The sequence below is a fragment of the Myotis daubentonii genome, chromosome 2 (genome assembly GCF_963259705.1).
Source record: "Myotis daubentonii chromosome 2, mMyoDau2.1, whole genome shotgun sequence".
Taxonomy (NCBI): domain Eukaryota; kingdom Metazoa; phylum Chordata; class Mammalia; order Chiroptera; family Vespertilionidae; genus Myotis; species Myotis daubentonii.
Window position 1 is genome coordinate 32000090 of NC_081841.1, and position 25906 is coordinate 32025995.

Sequence of the window (25906 nt, forward strand, 5' to 3'; positions counted from 1 at the left end):
AATAAAACCGTGTACTGTTTTAAAAAAAATTATAAAGACAACATGAAAGGACAAGAAGGGGGTTGGTATATACTTAAGATACTGCTGTAGAAGAAAGTGCGCAATAATTTTCTCCAGGTCTTCACGAGGGAGTGTGGGAGGAGCAACACCTGCTACTCTCAATTTTGCTGCTCCCCGTCCCATCCAAGAATCGATCAGTTTCAGTGGAGTGAGCTTTTCATTCATTTCCTCTGCCTGCTGCAGGATTTTGATTAGATCTCTGCAGTAGGCTGTTACATTCTTTCTTTCAAATGCTATAATCAAAGAGGCATAGTTACAGACAATTGGGATTTAGAAATTAGGGCAAAGATAGTCTATCCTAAGTGGTTAAACTGGTTTCAAAACAAGTCGTCATTGTGAGCCACCCTACACACTGGTTTATTAATATGTTCTGAATTAAAACTAGGCTATTCCCTAAGTCTGGCACTAACTTAAGTTGTAAACTCTTTAAAACACTGAGGTTTACAGTGATGTAAAAAAAATAACCTGGTATCAGAAGGCCTTTGGGTGTGCTCTGGAACCAAAGAGTATTTGCCAGACATGATGATGCAGATACTGAGAGGTGTTTATAGGAGAGTCGATCTATTCTGCATATTTACCTGATGTGTGCTCATTAAGCAATTTCCTGAAAACTAGTATGGCTTCACAGCTAGTCTGATAGAGACAAGAATGTCCTGAACAGATATCCCCAATTATTGGTCTATTTTATATATCAGACTCTTATTAATTTGGTCAGCAAAACATGCTGTAATAAACAAGTTTCTCTAGGTGTAAACTTAAAATACTGATGACCTTCATCCACCAAGGCATCAGAACTCAGGAACTGGTTAGTCCAGCTCTTCAAGTACAACCCCCAAACACAGAATGAAATAGTTAAAATACTAGTAAAGTTTTAAAACTTTATTTTCCTAATCAGTTACTATAAAGTATTAGAGATTATCATGAGATTAGCCTTATATAAATAGCATTTCTATTCAGACTATTTCCTTCATTTCTTAAAAATTTCACATGCCTTCAGTAATAGCAACATAAAATATATACACACATTATGGCTTTTCCTTTTATTTGCCTTTGTTTCAAAACCATGTTACTTTTGAATCTGGCAAATTCTATTCACACGTTGTTTAATCTTTTAAATCTATTTTTAAATCAAATATTGCCCTCATGTAGTCCTACCCATCTATAATAATAAAAGTGTAATATGCTAATTAGAACAGATGACCTTCTGGACGAAGCCAGGGCTGTGAGGGCCGAGGCAGCCGCCACGGCTGCGAGGGCCAAGCCCCTTGCACAAATTCCATGCATTGGGCCTCTAGTATGTGTGTATGTGTGTGTGTGTGTGTGTGTGTGTGTGTGTATTAGCCTATAAAGGTTCAAAAAACAATGAACTCACAAATGTCTTTACAGCAATTATCACACATTTTGTTGCACGCTTCTGAGTTCCATACTTCATCAAAATGTTGAGCTATCAATACACGGCGACATCTGCCAACACATTTAGAGATACAAATTAAGTGATCTAATAATGTTTTAAGAATCCCTATTTCAAAATAAAGAATTATATCTTGTATAAGTTTCCTATTGCTGCCATATCATTACCACAAACTCAGTCTTAAAACAACGTATTTATTATGTTACATTTCTATAGGTTAGAAGTTTGACGTGGATCTTGCTGGGTTAAAATCAAGGTGTAAGCAGGGCTGTATTTCTTCTGGAGGCGCTAGAGGAGAGAATCTGTTTTTCTGCCTTTTCCAGTTTCTAGAGACTGCCTGCATTCCTTGGCTCATGGCCCCCTTTCCTTCATCTTTAAAGTCAAGCACACTGGGTTGAGTCTTCACATCATATCACTCTGACTCCTTCCCCCTCTCTGCCTCCTTCCAAATTTAAGGACCTTTGTGATTATACTGGGCCCACCCAAATAATCCAAGTTAGTCTCCCTATTTTAAGGTCAGCTGATTAGCAACCCTAATTCCATTTGTAACCTTAATTCCCTTTTGCCATGTAAGGTAACATACTCACAGGTTGCTGGGATTTGGATGTGGATATCTGTGGGGACTTTGCCCACCACATATTTTTTCCATACGTACTTGATAAACATAGCTTTTAAGACGTTGTCTGAGATTCATTTTGAGATTCAATATTTTACTATTAAAAAAATCTTCCTGATAGCAGTTTCTTGTACTTTATAGTATTCCTTAGAGTCTAAACCCCAAAATATGCTTCATGGGGGTCTACTGGACATCTAAGAAAAATGTTCTTTTTCTCATCTCTTTAACTAGATTATTGTAGCATCTATAGGAAAGAAATACCATTTTCTGTCACTGTCTGGTTACTGCTTATATAAAAATTATGAGTCATTTTTATGTGATAGGTAATAAGAGTACAAAGATGACTAAGACAGAAAAGCCATCAGGGAGTTATATGGTCTAATTAAATCTACCCTAAATAGATTAAAATTTATTAAGAAGAAACTGGACCCTGCTCTCAATTACTTCATCAATCCATCAGCTGGTAGGATGGTTGGTATGTGTTACTGAGCTCAACTCTCAAAACTCCTCTTATACACCTGTACATAATTATTAAAGCTACACACCAGTACTGGAGGGGAAAAAAAAAGCCTGAACTCACTATCTCTATCAGACTCTTCAGTAAAACAGAGTTTTGGAGAATTATCTCAGAGAGAGAGAATATCTTTTCTTGGATTAAGGCAGATCTTGCAGGCTCATGTACTTGTTCTTACACTTCATACACTACTTAAATGTTTGCACTTGATGTTTTACCAATGTATTTACTGACTTTCCTAAGTACTCACAGGAACATCATATACTTTCACATTGTGTTTGTCTCTAACTGACAAAAGTTATGAAAAGACATGTGGCTTACTTGCTTATGTTTTGACAGTATGACACCATCTCATAAAGCTTTTGTTGCCCCACATTCTCCATCACCACCATTGAACTGATTCTGAATATGTCTCCAAAGCCATAATACAAAATACAGTCCGCTTTCGTGTCATCTCTACCTGTAGTAGGAAAGATCTTGAGATTGCATAATTACTTTAAAAATTCAAAGCAAGCAAAAATAATATATGCAAAATCAGCTGGCTATGCTTCATTGTCTAAGTATATCTATAAATTTCAGACAAAAAAGTGAAAGTTAATTTGTAACAACTGCCCTCAAATTTATTTATTTATTTATTTATTTATTTATTTATTTATTTATTTTAATATATTTTTATTGATTTCAGAGAGGAAGGGAAAGGGAGAGAGATAGAAACATTGATAAGCGAGAATCATTGATCGGCTGCCTCCCACACGCCACCCACTGGGGACTGAGCCCGCAACCCGGGTATGTGCCCTTGACTGGAATCAAACCTGGGACCCTTCAGTCTGCAGGCTAAATCTCCGTCCACTGAGCCAAACCAGCCAGGGTTCAAATTTTTTATAAATGACTAGAAGACTTACTAACATTCAACTTTATTTTTTTTTTAAATATATTTTTCTGAATTTTTACAGAGCGGAAGGGAGAGGGATAGAGAGTTAGAAACATCAATGAGAAAGAAACATCAATCAGCTGCCTCCTGCACACCCCCTACTGGGGATATGCCAGCAACCAAGGTACATGCCCTTGACTGGAATCGAACCTGGGACCATTCAGTCCTCAGGCTGATGATCTATACCAGTGGTCGGCAAACTCATTAGTCAACAGAGCCAAATATCAAGAGTACAACGATTGAAATTTCTTTTGAGAGCCAAATTTTTTAAACTTAAACTATATAGGTAGGTACATTGTTATTAACTTAATTAGGGTACGCCTAAGCTGGCCTTTGCTAAAAACGTCCTCAATCTGAGGGGTTGATCTCAGCGAACATACCCCCACTTCTTCTAACGCCACTTCAAAATAGACTCGCCCAGGCCGAAAACCGACTTCTGCACATGGGCCTTGAAGTTTCAATTGCACTGTACGTGCGCACCCGCACGTGGTATTTTGTGGAAGAGCCACACTCAAGGGGCCAAAGAGCCGCATGTGGCTCACGAGCCACAGTTTGCCGACCACTGATTTATACATTGAGCCAAACCGGTCCGGGCTCAGCTTTCGTAATTTAAAAATGTATCCAGCTCTGGCTGGGTGGCTGGAACATAGCCCTGTACACCAAAAGGTTGTGGGTTCAATCCCTGGCCGGGCGCATACAGGAGGCAACCCATCTATGTTTCTCTCTCACATTGATGTTTTTCTCCCCCTCAGGTGAGAATTAAAAAATAATGTCTCCATAAGTAATCCAGTTAATTAGGTTACAGAGTTGAAACCACTAATTAAAAACTCAGGAGACAAAGATGGATATCAAATTATCTTAGGAAACTGAAGAAATAATTCATAACACTCTAATAGAACATACATAAGATTAAACTCTGAAAAAAACATGTTATTCTAAAAATAGTAGCCAATAAAGATTAAAAATACAGAATTATTAAACATCACTTATAGTGTATTTTCTGGAAAAGCTTTTTTTTTAAATGACTCTGGATTTGAGTTATACATACCTGCACGTCCACTCTCTTGGTAATAATTTTCCATAGATTTACTCATTGAATGATGAATAACAAATCTCACATCTGGTTTATCAATTCCCATACCAAATGCAACCGTTGCCACTACTACCTAAAATGTTTTAACATTTCATGTTAATTAAGTCAAGCGAAAACACTCTTAAAGGTGAGTTAGGTTTCTATTGAAGATATATACCTAACCTGAATTTCATTGGCTGACCATCTTCTGTGAACCTTGGTCTTATCTTCTGGTTCCATATTGGCATGGTATGCACCTGCACGAATTCCCAATTTCTGTAAACTACCTGTAACTTGCTCAGAGTCCTTCTGAGAAAAGCAATAAATGATTCCTGTAGTAAAATATGTCCAATTGTTAGATTTATAATCCTGGAAGAGAATTTTTAACACTCAAGATAGTGATTACTGGTAATAAAGGGGAAAATAATTTATGAAAAATTTCAAGGCCCTGACACATATTGATTTTTTTGGTATAATTCACGATTTGATCACCAGCAGACATGAGCCCTGAGCCACAGATGTTGGATCTCATTGCCTCTTTCCTCTCTCCAACTTCATTTCCCACTACAGAGTATTTCTCAAACTGATGCCTCACAGCTCCATAAGAGGTTAGCAAGTGTTCTGTGAAAAAGGTTCCAGGTGCAAATGAGTTTGGGGAGCAATGCATTAAACTAAGTTAAGTTTCTCTCTTTGTTTGTAGGGCTGGTCAAAACAGATACACCCCGTGACTCTCAGGAGAGATAAATAGCTAGTTGCAGCCTTTTTCAAACTTATTTGACCCTGGAACTCACTTTACCTCGGGTACCCATTCATATCTCCTGAAAATCTATAGAACAGTTTTGAAATGCCGCTTTTATACAAACTCTTTCCTTCAGTAATACTTGCCTGTTCATTAATCCTGAAACACAGTTATACATGCTCTGAACTCCATCTATACTTAACTCATTCAATATGTTCTATTTATTTCTTTAACATGTCCTTTACTATAAGGGACTACATTTTACATCCCTTTTAGATCATCAGTGGTTACTTCTATCTTATACTTACTAAATATGTGCTACTGAAAATTAACATTATGAAATTAGGTCCATTCCTTAAAACAATTAAGTGTAAATAAGCAAAAATAAATCAGACAGTTAGCAAATGCCACATACAGTTTCTAAGATGGCCAAGCAAATTAATTTTACCATAACATGTTCAAGTATCCTCTGCCATGCATTACCTTAACATTTTTTGGTGCTAATCATTTATCAGTATATCAGTATAATATTAATTACTTTTTGAAAGTTCTCTCTGTCTAAAAAGTTGGTTTGTTATTTTATTACCTGATTGCCCTTTGTATCTCCCATTAATGACCTTTACAATATCCTCAATAAAATCTTCAGTGTTTGAAGGCTTTTGACGAACCTAAAAAAAGCTAACTTATTAAAAAGTAACTTAATGAGTACCAAGTAGTCACTTACTTACATCTTTCAAGGTGTGATTCTTTCGTGAACACTGTGTTTTTTCCTATTATTCCTTCACTCACCCCATCTGCCTCCCCCCACCACCTCCCAACTTCTTCTTCATCATTATTTTTTATTTTACCAGAGATGAGGAGGCACAGAAGCAGTGAATAACTTGTAAAGACGGAGACTTTATTTTCTAGTGCTACTTTTATAAAAACATAAACCATGTAATAACTATTCAATGAAAACTCAAAAATATTGTCTATTCTTAAAAGAACTAAAAAAGAAAAAAAACTGTTAGGTTATTTAACTTTCAAAGTTATATATCAAATATAATCTAAATAGGAGGATTAGAAAATCTTTAATGGAATACTAATTTTGTATTATTTCATAATTAATTTTAATAGGATGTCATTAGGATCCTTGGTGTCCATCTATGCTCTTTTTCCACCCTTGCACAAGAAAAAATATAAATTTAACAAGGCAACATCTACTTAAACTAACAAAGAATATGCAGCACAAGAGATATCAGAAGAAGGCATCAATTAATGAATCTTATAATTACCTCCTGATTTTAAAAGCTTTTTAAATATAGTTCACTGTTACTCATGTAAATACTGGTAAGCACAATGAAAAGGTAACCTCTCTGCTACAACCCTTCACAGAAGTTACATACCTCATAATAAAGATTTGGCCTATTAAAAGAAGCTGTAAAAGTAAAACACTTCTCAACACACAGTATTTTTTGAGCATCCTTCAAAACATGACTGGTTGCGGTTGCAGTCAGCCCAATCAGTGCTGTGTTCGGGAACTGGCGCTTTAAGATACCAAGTGCCTTATAATCTGGAAAAAAGAAAATACAAAGTGGCCCTCTTTCTGTCCTTTAAGGAACAGAGTAAATTAAGCCTTTTAACATGATGGAGATAACCAAGGATTGCTGTACTTTGATTGCCATAGCTAGCAATCTCAGTAAATCTGCAGGTGCAGCCTAGTCTTTTTGAATAGGCGGGCTTTCTTATACTTTTAGCTGATTCTTTGAAAACACTGTTCTTGGCCACAGATGGACTCCCTGTTGAAGAGAGGAAATACCTAACATTTCTAATAAGCTATGCACTGATCTACGCCTGGTGAACAGGGGATTTAAGAGGCAGTGGGAGTAGCCATAGTATTTGAGACTATTACAACTGACAAGAGATAAAAGAGGCCATCAGCCTAAACCCGTGGTCAGCAAACTGCGGCTGCGAGCCACATGCGGCTCTTTGGCCCCTTGAGTGTGGCTCTTCCTAAGCCTTAGGAGTACCCTAATGAAGTTAATAACAATGTACCTATCTATATAGTTTAAGTTTAAAAATTTGGCTCTCAAAAGAAATTTCAATCATTGTACTGTTGATATTTGGCTCTGTTGACTAATGAGTTTGCCGACCACTGGCCCAAACCCTTCTATCACCAGAAGCATCCAAGAGTGGCAAGTTCAGACCAGAAAAAGCTTGGTGAGGGCACTGCTTTTTATATAACCTCTTTCAGGGGAACCATTCTGGGCTCAAACTTGTCATACACATCTACATCACTAGATAAGTTGTCCTTAAATACATAAATTACTTGGAAAAAAGTGAAAAAGAAATTGCTAAATGCTAAGGACTATGAAACTACAGAGAGAAAGTAACCATTTGAGAAGTTGTGAAGGCTTCCAGGAGCTAACATTTGAATTGGGTCTTGAAGAATAAGCAGAGTTCCTAGGAAGGGAGGAGGAAAAGATCAGGCAGAGGAAACAGCACACACACTGCACACACACTGGCATGAAATGACTCGAGAAGTTGAGATAACAGCAAGCAGTTCGGTGAGCCTAAATCACAGGGTGATGTGATGCTTGGATCTATTGTCAAGGCCAGTAAGTAGGGAACTATATTCCTCTATGGTTGCAAGTTAGAACTAAAAAGTTTTCCCTCTAAAACCATGAACAAGGTAAGGATGCCCACTTCTCCACTTTTATTCAACACTAGAAACCCAATGCACAAAATTCGTGCAAGAGTAGGCCTTCCTTCCTCCCCCCTGCTGCTGGCACCGGCTTCCCTCTGGCACCCGGAACCTGGGTTTCCCTCCGGCTGCCAGCAGGCACCCGGACCCAGGCTTGCCTTGCAGCCCCAACTTCATCCAGAAGGTCGTCCGGAAGGACGTCTGGAAGGATTTCCAGTCTAATTCGCATATTACACTTTTATTATTATATAGTATTGGAAGTCCTAGCCAGAGCAATTAGGCAAGAAAAAGAAATAAAAGGCATCCAAATTAGAAGACAAATAGAAATATATACTATACTCATGGATCGGATAATTAATACTGTCAAAATGAAAATACTACTCTAAGAGATCTACAAAGTCAATGCAATCCTTTATCAAAATACCAAGGGCATTTTTTCACAAAACTTAGAACAAATAATCCTAAAATCTATTTGGAACAACAAAAGACCCTTAGTAGCCAAAACAATCTTGAGAAAGAACAAAATTGGAAGTATCACACTTCTGAATTTCAAACTACACTACCAAGCTATAATAAAACAGTATTTTGCAATTTACTCTGTGGAGTAGTCTGGTTAAGATAGCAGGGCTCTTAGTAGAAAGCACCGTATATATACTGCCTGAAGCATTTAAATCAAATTTAAAAAAAATACCTGTGCTTCCAATATTTCTGAAGGTAGAGAATGATCTTCAGGCTGAGTCTACTATCCTTGGGGAAGTATAAGAAAAGGTGAAAAGAGATCAGAACTAAAGGAAACACTAATATCGAAGGAGGTGGCAAAGGAAGAAGAATGAAGGAGGTAAGAATGGGAAAGAACAAAATAAAAAAAGTTACATATTAACCAAAAGAAAAGAAAGTGGCAAGGTGAGAGGTGAACAGTATAAAATGCTATTGAAGTTAAATGGGAAGAGGAATAAAGATGAGACCACTGGATTTAGCCAGTGGGAAATAGGGCCACTGGTGACCTCTGAGTAGGGTGGAGAAGGAAGAAGTGTGATCCAATAAACTCAGGAACCCAGGGGTCCATATGAGTGTGAAAGTAGGTTCAGATGGAAAAGAGGTTGAAATCATAAAGCATGATTTTTAAATTTAAGATTTTTTTACATAGAGCAAGTCTGAATAATCTGCTTCAGGCTATGACTGTAGGATTAAGTTGCAGGAGTAAAAAAAAGGGGTTATTAAGATATCCCATGGAACTTTACCTGAGGAATTAGTTGAATATAGGTCCTAAAGTGGATGCTAACGACACTCAGAATGACAACTAAAGACAACTTTGAAGCAGATGCAAATTCCTCAATAGATGTGAAGAAGAACCTAGAGGTCAGTAAATCTTTATGGCTAAAGGTAGAACAGTATTTTTGCTAACAGACATATGTTTTAAAGGACAAAGATAATTAAACTAAATACTACCTTAGAGGGAGTAAAGAGAAAGATTTTGCCTCTTGACTCTCCTTATATTAAGGCAAAAGAAAAGGAGTAATAACTACCCAAGAGGATCATTTTAATGGAAGCAGGAATTTTCCATCATGTAAAGCTGAGTAAGAAAATAGTCCCCAGTATCAAGTTTTCCAGCTACCACATACATACCGGGTCTGAAATCATGACCCCAGTGACTACAGCAGTGAACTTCATCCACAGCTATTCGGGTAAATCTCCTTGCTTCATAGGCTTTCTCTAGTCTTGACATAAACATTTTGCTTTTTGCAATTTTCTCTGGAGTCACATAAATCAGCTTTAGCTTGGAGTTTTTATTTACCATTTCAGCATGAACCCATTTCACATGCTCCTATTGAAAGGAAAAATAGACACGATAGTAGAACTAAGCTAACAGACTGCAATACTAAGTGGTAAAAGATGTTCATTACTCAAAAGCAATAGCCTGGGGCTGTTCAACAGCAGATATTTAGTTCATTAAAATGGAAACCAAGTCCCAGTACTTGGCAGTTGTGTAAATAGAATTTTAGCTATTTACTTACACCCAAACTGTTAATAAAAGCATAATCTCATTTGACAAAAAAAGAATAAGAAATGAAGGTCAAGATACTCAAATAAGCATTTATTCTATGACGGCATAATTCTAAATTGTTTGTAATAACTATGACTATAAAGGTGTGTTTTTTATTAATCTTAACATTACATTTGTAACACTGCCTATCTCTGTGAACATAATTTATTCTTAATTACCTGCTTTAATGATTCTGTCATATCTACTCATAATCTTTTCTTTAGGTTTTATAAACTATCTTATTCATTGAATTAAAATTTTATAATGTGAAATATATATTTATGTTATATATAACAATAATAAATCTTAAGAGATAAGTTACTATTTTATATAATATTTGTTACTATTTTATATAATATTTTGCTTTGTTACTATTTTATATAATATTTTGCCCAGTAGATGTCATAATTTTCCTTCTCATTTGATTAGGACTCAAAGAAGTGTAAAGATACAATGCTGAATGTGATAGAAAGAGAAAATCAAAACTGCTTTCATCATCCCAGAAAGCAGTGTGTTAACTCCTTGAGATAGTCCTAATTTTGTTAAGAAATAGACAAAGTGTATTAAACATTTCAACTGGTCCTAAATGTCCCAGAAATCTTAGGGGAGCAAACATAAGGCTATCTCCTCAGAAATGGGCAGATGCAAAAATAAAATACTACAACTTCTGGCAGAATAAGTATAAATGAGTGAGCATGGTTATGTTCCAATAAAACTTTATTTATGGACACTAAAATCTAAATCTCATAGTATTTTCACACTTCACAAAATGTATTATTTTTCTCTTAACCATTTAAAAATATAAAAATCTATCTTAACTCACAAACCATACAAAATAGGAAATGGGCTAGAAATGGCCCTTTAGCAGTAGTTTACAACTCCTGATATAAGTAGTAATCAGTTTTAATTTTATAAGCAACTCAATTATAGTTGAGGCCCCTACTTCAGTGAAGACTTATAACACAATAAACAAATAATACAGAACCATACCTTAGAACTAGAAGCATTTAACATGGTAGCTGGAATTTCTAATTGTTTTAAAACCATTAATTGGTCTTCCATAAGAGAAATCAATGGGCAAATCACAAGTGTAAAACCTGAAAAAGAAAAATCGACTTTCAATTTTATACCACCACCAGAACAAGTTTCAACGAGTCACCTTCTTTACCCTAACTTGTGGGCACTACCCATTAATTCAGACTAATTTTCAATGCAACTTTAGCAGTATACTATCTATTTCTTATCCTCATTAATATAGGAGGGAGATACAAATAAATGATCCTAAGCCAAATAAGCAAATTTAAGATTAAACAGAAATCTCTTCCCTTATTTAGTCCTACAAACATAAAGATTGATATTATATTTTGAATTTTGAATTCACTATCATTTTTAACAATCAGTATTGGTAATCTCAGTAAAATAATATAAAATACTATCCAGTTACATCAGGCAAAAGTTATTCCAAAGCTGCCTACCTCCCCATAAAAACCATAGCAATCTATAGAATTGAAAATGTTTCATGGGTATTCATCCACTTCCTGCACCAGATTAATTTATTCTGAATGGAAATCAGTGAACAGTGTATTGACTAAATGAAGTTCTGGCAATATATCTTGTTTCTCTTATAACTGAAAGTGTTGACAGCTATAAGAGTTATTCTACATTGTTAAAAACATATGACCTCATGTTCCTATAGTTTGTTCCTTAAAATAACCGCAGAAAGAGGGTAGTCCTGTTTAACTATTTTTTTGAATACTTAAAAATATATTAAGAGAGCCCTGGCCAGTGTGGCTCAGTTGGTTGAACAACAGAGCATCAAAAGGTCCCTGGTTCGATTCTCCATCAGGGCAAATGCCCAACTTGTGGGTTCGGTCCTGGTCAGGGTGTGTAGGGGAGACAACCAATCAATGTTTCTCTCTCTCTCTTCCTCTCCTTTCCTTTCTCTAAAATCAATTAAAATATATTTTAAAGTATATACTGTGTGTATATATATATACATACACACACACACACACACACACACATATATATATATATACACATATATATATATATATATATATATATATATATATATATATATGAAGAGAAGTAACACTTCTTCAATTTAAAATCACTATTAATACATACCATCTGAACATAATGCTGGTAACTGGTAGCATAAGCTCTTTCCACCTCCTGTAGGCATAACAAGAAATACATCCTTTCCAGACATTGTTACATTAATAGTTTCAAGCTGAAGCAGTCTGAACTTCTCCAGTTTAAAGACATTTTGCAGAACATCTTTAACTTTATCAGACCATGGAAAATCTAGGAAGAGAAAAATAAGCTAAATATATTAGATTGTTTAGGACTATAAGGAGACACATGTGCATAGCTGCTTTTATAAGAGCAGGATCAGATAAGTATATATAATATTTTTAATACTATGGACAATTCAACTTTCATAAGAACAATTTTGAGATTAGTTTAAGTCACAAAACTAAAGCAAAAGCAAATTTAATGATATACAGTAAGAAATCGTACCTCAGAAAAAAAAGCTAGTATATCAGGAAAAAATCAAAGCATTTGCCAGTTGAGAATTAACTTACACAAAAGAAGATATTTGAAAAACCATCTGAAAGTCAATCAAGGAATTCAAAGTATCATAAAATACTCAAATATCATGAACAAAGTTAACCATTATCTGGGATTTTTGGTGTAAATATCTTGTTTACAAGTGAATCACTAAAAAATAAGGCCCGCAAAAGCACTGCAATTCCTTCTCAAGTTATAGTATTCCTTTTATGATTTTTTTTGGTTGTTCATCAATGTTTATTTACTTTTCAATTACAGTTGGCATTCAATATTATATTAGTTTCAGGTGTACAGTACAATGGTGAGACATTTATATAACTTACAAAGTGATCCCCCATAAGTCTAGTAACCACTTGACATCATACAGTTATTACAATATTATTAATATTCTCTATGCCATGCTTTACACTCACATGACTATTTTGTAACTGCCAATTTTTACTACTTAATCCCTTCACCTTTTTCACCCATTCCCCCAATCACTATCCTATCTGGCAACCCTCTGTTTTCTGCATTTGTAAGTCTGTTTCTGTTTTATTTTAATTTTTAGATTCCACATATAAGTGAAATCATGTAGCATTTGACTTTCTCTGTCCCCCACGAAAATTAGTGACACACATGATGCTCTGAAGGAACTTAAATCAAAAAAGGTTTGTTCAGTAGAGCAGGGAAATGAACTAGACTTCGGCAAAAAGTTTGAATTTTTTTCTTAATCGTTTAATTTTGTCTAGTGAAAATTTAGAAAATTTTAGTTAAAATAAGTATCTCACTTTTCCAAGCATTGATTCATGCTGTTAACATTAATGCTGTTAACCATATTTGGAAAAAAAAATAATAGTCTGAATAATAAAAGCTTAATTTTAAAAGACTACAGAACATGGGTAAGCTTCCCACACCACTTAAGGAATGGCCAGTTTCACCTCTAAACGTACTGGAAAGCACTGACCCTGGCACAGTGATTGGACGCCAGGTTAAAGAAAGAAGAAAAAAACTAGTAAAGAAAAAAAGAATAAACCTTCTTTATTCCAAGAGGCAGGTGAAGAATCACATTCATTGCTTCCCCCAGCATCAGAATCCTCCAAACACTGCTTTATTCTGTTTGTTAGGATGGTTTTTTTCTGAGTAAGCTCTTGTTGCCTCTCCAGAAGTTCCTGAATTTGAATGTCTACTGCATGTAGCTCATTGTTCACAGAATCCAATTCCTCAGTTAGAGCTATGAGGGAGGAAAAAAGATAGAATGACAACACAGTCAATTACAATTTTAGGTTTCCCTAATAATTTTTTAATATTCCTCACCATTGAAATCACAGACAAGCTTATAAATTCTGCAGTGTGGTTAAGAATATTGTTTTGGGGTCACACAGACCTGACTTACTAGTAAATCTCAGGTCCTCCTCTTACCTGCTGAGTGACCTCGGGCAAGGTACTTAACTGAGCCTCAATTTCCCCATCTGTAAAATGGGGATAAAACCTAGGTTTCATAGCACTATTATACAGGATTAAGTGAGATAACATATTGAAGGTTCTTGACACAGTACCTGGTACAAGTTAAGCATTTACAAATGATACCTATTTTAATTATGTTGTAGGGCAGTGTCCCAACAATCTCCTAAATCAAGTAACCCAACTATGAAGCAAACGCAAGCTACTTAAAAGCAGTCCCCTAACTTCTTAGCTATTATTTCACAAAAACATTCACATTTAGGCTCATATAGTGGCATGATAAGGATTCAATAATTATAAACAAGATGATGTAACAAGTAAAAAAAGAAATCATGTACTATTAAAATTAACATTACAACTCCATCATTAATTTATAAAGAAACCTTAATGTATTCTAATCAGACAAAGTCAAAGTGAGATTCCTTTTGATACCATATCTATGGAAGCTGTAAAAAATTTAAAGATGTTGTTGGTGTGTCCAAAACATCTGCCTGCAGTATTCAGTGTTCATCTTTAATGCCTTTTCATGAGATAAAGTCTTACGGTTATTTAAAATCGGATGTTGTGGTGACTTTGTATTGTACCAATGGCCAGAATTCCCTTCCCTGTAGGATTCTGGGTTAGGATTGGCCACAAGTGAACTCTGCATGAGATTTGAAGGGTGGAAAAAAGAGCAGGCCGATTTACATTCAGATGGTTGGCATAAGGTCAAATGCTGTTGCAGCTCACTCATGTCGTCATGGATCTTCTGCCTCACCTTGTTGGCATGGGGCAGAAGCCAGTTCCTCCAGGCCCTGATGAATCTCCCCAGGGCAGTAGCTTGGCCCACAGCTTCTCTGAATCCTTGACCAACTTCATGTGCAACTGGCCGTAGCAAGTACACCAGATCTTCGGCAAGGCACCAGCATCCATGAAGTCAGATCCTTGTAGGCAGTGACACACCAACGTGATTCCCAGTGAGAAACAGGAGGGTTCCACATAGTCCTTGTGGGTTTCAGCTGATCCTTACCCACCCACACTTTACATCCATCTTCCCATCCCTAATGCTGGCACTACTGACTTCAGGTCCAGCAGGGGACTGCGTAACCAGCTCCAGTGATTATGCAGGAACTAGTCCCTATAAGAAATCCCTTATATCTGATTGAAACCTAGCCAACACCCAGTGCTGTTCCAGATGAACAGAAACTTAAGGGTGGGTTCTCTGAATTGCTTCTGGGCCACCTGAAATTGGGCCTCTGATCTGATCAGATTTAAAGATACTGATGTCCTTTGTTGGCAGTGATAAAAGGGGCAATGGTATTTCATGGCATGCAGTAGACAAAGTTATTTAAATTCTAATCTGTAGACACCAGTATAATTAAGTGTCATAATTAAGTATGACACTTAATTATACTGGTATCTTACTTAATACTTGGGTGGCCGAGTGTTTCCTGACACAGAACATTTTGGTGAAAATAATGGCAACGACTGGTTGCTTTGAAGTATGCTGGAGGACTTGGGGAGAGAAATGCAGGGCCTCAAAGTTGCTACAGGGACAAGATTACTGAATACCAGCCCTAAGTCTAAACCCTGCAGATGGCTGTAATACAATGTAAATTGAATTTCCAACTTTTCAGGGACTCCTATTAAAGTTAAGAACAAAGTGTCACTCTGCAACTGGAATGGGAACATCTGGGCAGATTCCAATGAAACAGGGGACCTTGAGCACTAAATCCGCCAAGTCTCTTTTGCCCTTCCCTTTCTGAAACAGCTTTCTCCTGCCTAAATGCTTTTAATAGTCTTTCCTGAGGTGGTTGCTTTGCAAAGGATTGCTCATCTCCCTAAGGATCTCCCCCCACCACCTCTTAGTGCTTCAATACCCAGGACGCTCTAGATCAGTGGTTCTCAACCTTCCTAATGCTGAGCCCCTTTAATACAGTTCCTCATGTTGTGGTGACCCCCAACCATAAAATTATTTTCGTTGCTACTTCATAACTGTAATTTTGCTACTGTTATGAATTGTAATGTAAATATCTGATATGCAGGATGTATTTTCATTGTTACAAATTGAACATAATTAAAGCATAGTGATTAATCACAAAAATAATATGGAATTATATATGTGTTTTCCGATGGTCTTAGGCGACCCCTGTGAAAGGGTTGTTCGACCCCCAAAGGGGTCACGACCCACAGGTTGAGAACCGCTGCCCTAGAGGATGAGGTATTAAAAGTGCAACCCATGAGAAGACACAAAACACATCAGAGTTGCATTTGCCAATATATATCACCAGAAACCTAGAGAATAAATATGGGAAGAGATCCTAAGGGTATTAAATCAGGGTGGATAGAAAATAATATTAAATAAAGCTTAACTTATTAGTATGGACTCGGTAAGAAATTCTGGAATTAAGTGTGCTAAAATAGTGCCCAGGAGTAGCTCTAATAATTTACTTAGTTGGTAGCCAGAAACCGGGCCCCAAAGATGAATATAAGAAAGTTGGATGGAACAACATAAGTGTAAATCCCAATGAAATTGAAGGCCAGAACTTCCTGGGTATACTATACAGGAGGGGATCCAGAGGCTTGGGGAGATGGGAGTGCTAGAGTGGATTATCAGGTAAATTGATCATCCACTCTTGCTGTACCCGCAACAGGATCCAGAGGATGCTCCCTTCACCAAGATCATGAGAAATAGTCATGAGGGGAGCCTTAGCATCGCTGAAGAGCTCTAGAGTGGCTGTTCTCTGCAAGTCAGGAATGACAGTGGGAAGTACTGCATTTAAACTAGACAACCTGAATCAATGAGAATGATGGATTCTAAGATACAGGGACTAAATGTTGGCAATTCATGACCAAAGAAAAGGTAGATGCGGTTGCCATACAGGCAACAGAGCAGCAGTAATCAGAATAGTCTGACTCTCAAAGGTCTTTGGCATTGGCTAGTTGGTCATGATGTTGCTGAGGTGGAAACAGATGATTAGATTTGTATAGGTAGAATACAAAGCCCTGATTCTGGTAAACATAAGTCTGATTTGAATCACCACAACAGAGTCACCATCTTTCATCCAATCCCCAGAAATGAGCCAATTTATAGACCCAGAGTCCCTTGAATAAAATGCAGGTTGGGGCCCTTTGAAGAAGGACTCTACTACACAGCTAAAACTTTATGTAGTAAATCTTTCCACTAGTCTCCTCCAGAGAAACTTATCAGGGAACTAGTGTATTGGGAAAAGGAAAATAAATTCTCAGAAATCATCGAACATTGGCAATAAGATATAAGAACTGCCAATACCTCTAAGACTTTCTTCCTTATTTTGATCCTATATAATAAAAGGCTAATATGCAAATAGACCGAATGGCTGAACAATCGAACAACCAGTCGCTGTGACGTTCGCTGACCACCAGGGGGCGAGTGTGGAACATGGCGGGCGACGGCCACAGTGGGATGGTGGAGCAGGTGAGCGGGGGCACCAGACCAAGGCGGGACTCCAGTAGCTGTCATCGGGGCGAACCTCTGGTGGTTACTAAAAATTCTTTGCTCCCCTGTGCTGCAGTTCTGCCCGGCACTTGCACCTGATGCTGGCGCCAGCCCCACTCACACCCGCGCCCAGTCAGCGCCCAGTGCCGGTCCCAATCGGTAGGCGCTGTCAGTGGGTGCAAGCAGTGGCTGCCAGCCCCAATCACCCCTGAGGGCTTCTCCACCTTCCTCTGCTCCTGAGGGGCAATCTGGGCAGCAGCCACCACTCACACCCGCTGACGGCACCAGCCCCACTCACACCCACTGCTGGCACCAGCCCCAATAGCTCCGCGCCATCAGCAGGTGCGAGCGGGGCCGGCGCTGTCAGAGTGTAGGTCAGAGCATGGGAGCGGCAGCAGGAGCGGAGGCTGCCAGCAGACAGGGGACCGGGGGCCATGGCGGGAGGGGCAGGGCGGGGGCACGGAGGATGGGCCAAGACCCGCCCCTGTGCCCACCACAGCCTCAGGGCCCACAGTTCCTTTCAACGTACACAAATTTGTTCACTGGACCCCTAGTATTTGTATATAAACCAAGTTTGGGTTTTTCGTTCTTGTTGGTGGGGTTTTTTTGTTGTTATTTTTGTCCCTTCTCCTATTCCTCTAACATCAAAAAGAAAAAAAGTGTCAATAGTAGCTAACTTCATATCTCAGGATTTAGGTGCAGCGGTTCTCAACCTGTGGGTCGCATTGTTAGAAAATACATCCTGCATATCAGATATTTACATTACGATTCATAACAGTAGCAAAATTACAGTTATGACGTAACAACGAAAATAATTTTATGGTTGGGGGTCACAACATGAGGAACTGTATTAAAGGTTCGAGGCATTAGGAAGGTTGAGAACCACTGGAGGATTATCAAGGAGGATGTGATTCATCAAAAAGAGGAATAAGCATCATCAAAAGATAAGTAGAATTTGTGCCCTCTTCTGTAGAGATTAGTTTGTATCTGGTTGTGTACAGGATAGTTGGTGACACATTAAGCAGAAGCATCATTCTGCTACTTCCTTTATTTGAATACTAGAGGTCCAGTGCACAAAACTCATGCACTGGAGGAGGGGGGTCCCTCAGCCCAGCCTGCACCCTCTCACAGTCCGGGACCACTTGCTCTTTACTGCCCGCCTGCTTGCTGCTCCTTACTGCTTGGCTCACTGCTCCTTAGCGCTGCTGCGGAGGTGGGAGAGGCTCCCATTACCACCACTGCACTCGCCAGCCATGAGCCTGGCTGCTGGCTGAGCGACACTCCCCCTGTGGGAGCGCACTGACCACCAGGGGGCAGCTCCGCGTTGAGCATCTGCCCCCTGGTGGTCAGTGCACATCATATCGACATGCCTCTTGCAATCTGGGACCGCTGGCTCCTAACCGCTCACCTGCCTGCCTGCCTGATCGCCCCTAACTGCCTCTGCCTCGGCCCCACACCCGGGACCCAGGATTCCCTCCTCCAACCAGCCGCAGGCACCCAGGACCCGGGCCGGCTTCGCACAGGCTGGCCACAGCCACAGGGGACCGCGGGCGAGGAGCTTTGCCCAGGCCACAGCCACAGGCGCCCGGGACTGCAGGGCAGGCAGCTTTTCTCCCTCTCCAGGGCTGCAGGCTTTGGTGCCCAGGACTGTGAGGCGGGCGGTTTCTCCCAGGCATGGGCCCGGCTTTGTCAGGAAGGTCATCCGGATGGTCGTCCGGTCTAATTAGCATATTACCCTTTTGTTAGTATAGATTAAAAGCGTAGTCTATGGACACCCTGTAGGCAATGGGTGAAGTCTGGTGGCTTTGTACTGTGATAACTTAGCTAAGCTAGAACTACATTTCCCAAAATTCTTTCCCTGCATAGATCTAGGTTAGGGCACAGAGAACTCTGCCAAAGATTTGGAAGGTGGAAGTGATGGAGTGGCCATATTTGCCATATTTAAAAAGGTCACTGCAAGGTCAGGGCTGGTGACCTCATTGGCATGGGGCAGCACCTGTGCCCACAACTCCAGCTGCTGCTCGATATCCTTGGGAAAACAGCAGGGCTTGCAGCTTCTCCAGGTCCTATTGGTTCACCTTCTTCAGCTTCTCTGAAGCCTCAGCCAGTTGCATGCAACTTCATGTGAAGTACACCAGCTCTCTGACATGCCTTCTGCAGCATCCAAATTGGAAGATGTGAGGCAATGAGACACTAATACAGATTCTAGTAAGAAACAGAAGATCATCTTCACAGGTAGCAGTTTATTTTTGCATTCCTCATCACATCCTCTTTTCCTGACTGCTGATTCTGCCAACTTCAGGCCCAGTGCCAGACACAGGAAACATACATAAAGAAAGAACCTAACACTTCCCACAATCACATAATCCCTTATATCACTCAGAGTGGCTCGCTTCTCTGATCAAACCCTACCTGACAGAGATGTAATGTCAATCCATGGTACAAAGTCACATCGTATCTTTGACAAAATCATGATTGCCTAAAAATATTAAAAGGTACAGCTAGTTGTAGTAAGTCAGGGTATTTTAATTTTTTTGTCCAAACTTATATCATCTCCAATGCTGGCATATACAAGACTTTACTATATGAAATGTGATTGAAAAGTCAAGTATATGATTTTAATCAATAATGAAGAGGGATTACAAGTACACAGGGCTTATTACAGCAATGGTATCTTAAGAGCACACTGAACTGAGTGGGGATCACGCTGCAGTGTTTCTGGGCTTACGGCTGATGCATGGGAGGTGCCATTCTTTAGAAACAGCACATTTTCTAACAGTATCACAAACTGAAGTTAACACTGAAAGGAAAGTGATTTACCAGCACTGAAGCTGTCAGGTCCAAAGTAACAAACTACCTGAAGGCAACCTCAAAGAGGCAGTTCAAATACAGTTCAACAAATGGATACAACAATAGAAGTTCGATTTCTTTGAAAGGAGTACATATTATGAAAGCAGTTATTTGAAATAAGCATCTCTACTTAAATAAAATTTACCTATTTCATTGTTCAGTTATTTTAAAGTCATACTCCATGGATAAAGCTGAAGTCTGAAGTAAAATAACATATGCAATCCCAAAATGATCATGCTGAACTGAGTTGTGAGGTTCAGTGACATCTCTTAAACCCTCATTTTAATCTCTAAGTAAAGACTGCTTGGGTTAGCATTTAACATAACTTAAATTTTGACCATTAATTATTAACCCTCAGGGTATGAGAAGGAGGCATGAGTCAAAGCCAAAACCTATGTCACTATTTTTTTATGTTTATATTGAAATAAATTATAAAGTTGTGTGTGTGGGGGGGCGGGGGGGGGCGGAGAGGGGGAAGAGGGGAGGGACATGTCTCATATTTAAGAAAGCCCCTTCTTTAAAGTTTGAAAAAACTAATCTTGTCACCCTACTATTAGAACTAGTATGTATTAGCAAACTTTATATACACAGCACCCCTGCCATCACCTCTTAACCGAATAAATAGCAAGATATCACTAAAAAGCACAGTAGACTCTGGTCAAGTTTATAGAACAAATAATGAATAGACATATATCAAAATATCAAGCGTATCTGTCTGGGAAAGGTAAAATGGATGTTTTTCTTTTATATTTTAAAGACATTTGAAATAACTCCACTTATAGGACTGTATCTTAAAAAAATAATCAGAGGAGCACACAAAACTTGCAATTCATAGATGCTCGAGGCAGAATTTTTTTATGTTTTAAAAATAAAAACAGTATAAAAGTTCAACAATAAAATATTATTTATTTAATGTCACTTCAAAACAACAAAATACAATGCAGGTATTAGAATATTTACAACATACAATTTATTCAATAATATGTCTATATTCTATATTTGCATTATGTGTTTTTAAATCACATTACAAAACAATATGTACAAAATGTTTAAAAATTTTAATAATAAATGTTATAGTATTAATCTCAACATAAGATTAGAAGTGATTGGTATTTTCTACTTTACAATTTTTAGGTTCCTAGAATTCTATCAAAAAACATATATTTTCCTTGGAACCCTTATGTATTGCTAGTGGGAATATGAAATGGTGCAGCCACCAAGGAAAATAGTATGGCAAGGTACTCAAAAAAATCAACTTGTGATCTAGCAATTCCATTTCTGGGTATAAACCCAACAGCTGAAAGTAGGGACTCAGATATTTATACACCAATGTTCATAGCAGCATTATTCCCTATTAGCCAACAACCCATATGTCCAGGGACAGACAAATGGATAAATAAAAGACTTTATGTATATACAATGGAATATTATTCAGCCTTAAAAAGATACATGTTACAAAATGGATGAAACTCAAAGGCATTATGCTAAGTGAAATAATCTAGACACAAAAGGACAAATATTACATGATTCCACTTAAATGAAGTGCCTAGAACAATCAAATTCCCAGACAAAAAGTGGAATAGCGTTACCAGGGGTTGCAAGAAAGGGGGCAATCAGAGGTTACTGTTTAATTGGATACAGAGTTTCAGTGTGGGAAGATGAAAAAGTTTGGGAGATGGATATTGGTGATGGTGCACAACAATGTGAAGGCACTTAATGCCACTGAATTGTACACTTAAAAAAGTTAAAATGCACCCTGGCTCAGTGGTTAGAGTGTCAGCCCTCAAACCAAACCCTTGTCAGGACCCATGTAGAAGGCAACCAATTGATGTGTCTCTCTTACATTGATGTTTCTCTCTCTCTTAATGCCTCCTCCCTCCTTTCCACTCTCTCTGAAAAATCAATGAAAAAAATACCCTCAGGTGAGGATTTAAAAAAAAAAAAGTTAAAATGATGCCCTGGCTGGCATGGCTCAGTTGGTTGGAGTGCCATCCCATATACCAAAAGGTGATGGGTTCAATTCTAGGTCAGGACACATACACAGGTTGTGGGTTTGATCCCCAGTCAGGGTGTTCACGAGGCAATTGATGTTTCTCTTTCTCTCTCCCTCTCCCTTCCTCTTCTCTAAACTCGATGAAAATCATATCTTTAGGTGAGAATTACAAAAATATAGTTAAAATGGTAAATTTTGTAATGTATATTTACCATAATTTCTAAAAATCCGAAAAACAACAACCCAGCAGGTATGGCTTAGCAGTTAAGCATCAACCCGTGAACCAGGAGATCACAGTTCAATTCCCGATTCCCAGTAAGGTTGAAGGCTCAATCCCCAGTGGGGGGTGTGCAGGAGGCAGCCAATTAATGTTCTCTCCCATCATTGATGTTTCTGTTTCTCTCTCTCTCTCTCTCTCTCTCTCTCTCTCTCTCTCTCTCTCTCTCTCTCCCTCTCCCCCTTTTCCCTTCCTCTCTCTGAAATCAGTATTTAAAAACGCACACTTTTTTTTTATCTAAAAAAACAGCATTTCTAAAATCAGAAATTTCTTAATTTTTTAATTTATTGATTGACTTTAGAAAGAGGGCGTAGGGGGAGAGATGGGGAGGGGAGAGAGAGAAAAAGAGAGAGAGAGAGAGAGAGAGAGAGAGAGAGAGAGAGAGAGGTTTGTTGTTCCACTTATTTATACATTCATTGGTTGATTCCTGTATGTGCCCTGACCAGGGATGAACCCACAACCTTAGCATATCGGGACACTGTTCTAATGGGCCTGGGCTATAATCAGAATTTTTAAAACAAATATATTTTAAATTTATTGTATTTATTTATTTTTATTAAGACTTTTAGAGCAGTTTAAAGTTCACAGCAAAGTTGAAGTGAAGGTACGGAGAAAAGCCAATATTTTTTTTCAAAGAACATACGAGTAGAAACAGAACAGAATGGAAAAAAAATGTAATTATTTCCACTAACCTGAAACAGACGCCATTCCAACACTGAATTAGAGATCCAAATTTCTTTCTAAAAATGAAAGAAAAATAATAGCAACATTTTTTTAAAATAGTACTACTGATTATGCTCAATCAATGATATTCTGACACGACTAAGCACAAAAAAATGTTAGAAAGTAACACTTACATAAGGACCCTTTAAAAAAAGAACTACATGGTTCTTACTAATTTTTATGGAAAATTCTCTATTTTTTGGAGAAGTGTCCAAAGTCACATAAACATCCTATATAATAAAAGGCTAATATACAAAATCGACCAAATGGCGAAACAACTGGTCACTATGACGTGCACTGACCACCAGGGGGCAGACGCTCAATGCAGGAGCTGCCCCCTGGTGGTCAGTGCACTCAGCCAGAAGCCAGGCTCACCGCTGGCAAGCGTGGTGGCGGTGGTGGGAGCCTCTCCTGCCTCTGCTGCAGCACTAAGGATGTCTGGCTGATGGCTTAGGCCCGCTCCCCGCACGAACTTCATGCACCAGGCCTCTAGTATAATAAGTACAAGGTAAATAAAACAAGAATTACCAGATACAAAGTGATATAACAAAAAAGAGCAAATATTTGAGGTTTAATAGTTAGTACTAAACCACTGTGTGATTTTAGCAAAATTACACACCCAGTTCCTCTCAGCTTCTTTCCCTACTTGTAAAATTGGGATAGAACCTATCTTATAAATAACAAGTTGGATAGATTCAAATGTCCCAGGTTAAGCAAAATCTACCAACATAAATACCCACATTAATCATTTAACATTTTACTGAATACTTGCTTTAAAGACTTACAATTTAGGCTCAATCTTAAAAAAGGATTTGGCATTCTATGGTGGGGTGGGGAGTTCATAAATTTCAGAAGAGAACCTGAAAAGCTCAGAAGTAGGAAAAACAAAACAAAACATGCTTTGTATTAAGGACCTCTAAATACCTATGAATGACTAAAACCTAAGAAAGAGTACATATGAGCAAGTGGAAGGAGATGCGGCTTGAGAGTAGGAACTTTAGGCTGCCCATAATCCCCACGAACACCTCCCCTAACTCTGACATGGACAACCAACATTTTCTAAAAGTAACTTCAGCATGACTCTACCTGAACCAGAATGCTGACCTTATGCCCTTCCTAACGCAGAATTCTGAAACCACCACTAGGCTGGGAAGACAGGCAGGATCTTCTTTGCCTTGCTGAGTTTGGAATACAACCTGTTTGAAGTAGGAGGGTAAACCAAAGACTTTTAATTCTTTATCTATATAATCAGCTCTTGTGGAAACATAATTGTCCTTCCCTAGAGTGCAAAGTTTTCCCGCAGGGCAGGGGTTGAGTCTCTCCCCTTTGTATTCACATAGCCTAGCAAAGTACACTGCATGTAGTTCAGGCTCAAGTTTGCAGAGATTGAAAGCAGAAACTATCTCCACTCTTAGGAAAGAATACATTCTATAACACACACACACACACACACGCACACACACACACACACACACTCACACACACACAGTTTTAAATTACTTCTTTGATTATACTGTCAAAAACACTCATAAATTCCTTCCCCAAATGATGTGATTTAATATTAAAAGATACCTCAATATGGTCAGAAATTAATGAGCTACAGCAGGTCTGTCAGTCAGAAGTATAGCTAGGCAATGTAAAAACCACAAACGAAAACTACCTGAGCATTAAAAAACAAAAAACAAAAAAAAACACAGTTTGGTCACACAAGCAAAGCTTAACTGAGCTTACTTTGTATAACTAACTTAACCTGGGTCATTTCTCATTTAGCCTCTGGAAATGTGAATGAAACTTAAACAGTTCCCCAAGGTTGACATGGGGTAACCACTAACCAAATTCCCTATCAATTTACAAAATGTTAATAGTATACCCAATCACTGTGAAGATAAGCAGCCACTACCTTCTCACTATATCAGCTGTTTTAACAACACACCCCTGAGCCTCATTACATGTTTTGGCTGGAGTGCTCCCGGTTAGCGAACTGGTTTTTTTTTTTTTTTTTTTTTTTTTGGTCGACAGCAAGCTTTCACTACTTCCATGACTCATCGGTTTCACTTCTGATGTTTCTGAATTTTTGAGAGCACCCACAGGAAATCTCTCACCGTGTCTCACCCAGTCATCATCGATGCTGGAGGAAATGCCACTGAGGTGCCACCGGTTAAATCAGACACACATCCACCCCCCTTCCCCCGCCACCTGCGTTTACAGACAGCAGCAATAATACAATAATATAATAATACCCTCCCAACGGTGTTCCCAATAAACGACGGCTTCCAATCAACAGGCTTTGGTGACCAAGGCTGCTGCATGCAAAAGGCTGGAGATCAAACGAGCGTGTCCTAAGGGCCTGGGTCCCCTGCTGTCTCCCCTGCCAATGTGGAAGGCAGTGACCCCTGACAGACGGGCCTCGCCTTCAGGCAGGAAGAGGGAAAACCAGCCCTTTCAAAACGTAACCGGAGAAGCCGTTCAGGAACCCCACACCTGGGCCTTCCAGACCTCCCCAGCCTCCGACCCAA

General features: G+C 38.6%; 1 protein-coding gene across 3 annotated transcripts in view; it reads right to left on the minus strand.

The window, feature by feature from the left end:
• The window catches only part of RECQL (RecQ like helicase), a 28979-nt gene that overhangs the window by 2942 nt on the left and 131 nt on the right, over positions 1-25906 (minus strand). Inside the window, exons 1-13 of one of the 3 annotated variants that reach the window (XM_059682341.1) lie at positions 24963-25007; positions 23360-23407; positions 13663-13860; positions 12201-12380; positions 11061-11167; positions 9653-9851; positions 6729-6895; positions 5930-6011; positions 4788-4936; positions 4581-4698; positions 2923-3061; positions 1433-1524; positions 74-293 (exon numbers count right to left, since the gene is read on the minus strand). In XM_059682341.1, coding sequence (XP_059538324.1) covers positions 74-293; positions 1433-1524; positions 2923-3061; positions 4581-4698; positions 4788-4936; positions 5930-6011; positions 6729-6895; positions 9653-9851; positions 11061-11167; positions 12201-12380; positions 13663-13860; positions 23360-23375 — 1667 coding nt within the window. In that variant the 5' untranslated portion in view covers positions 23376-23407; positions 24963-25007. Of the gene's footprint in view, positions 1-73; positions 294-1432; positions 1525-2922; positions 3062-4580; positions 4699-4787; positions 4937-5929; positions 6012-6728; positions 6896-9652; positions 9852-11060; positions 11168-12200; positions 12381-13662; positions 13861-23359; positions 23408-24175; positions 24428-24962; positions 25008-25906 lie in introns of those variants that run through there. The other 2 variants (XM_059682342.1, XM_059682340.1) reach the window with 2 other exon arrangements.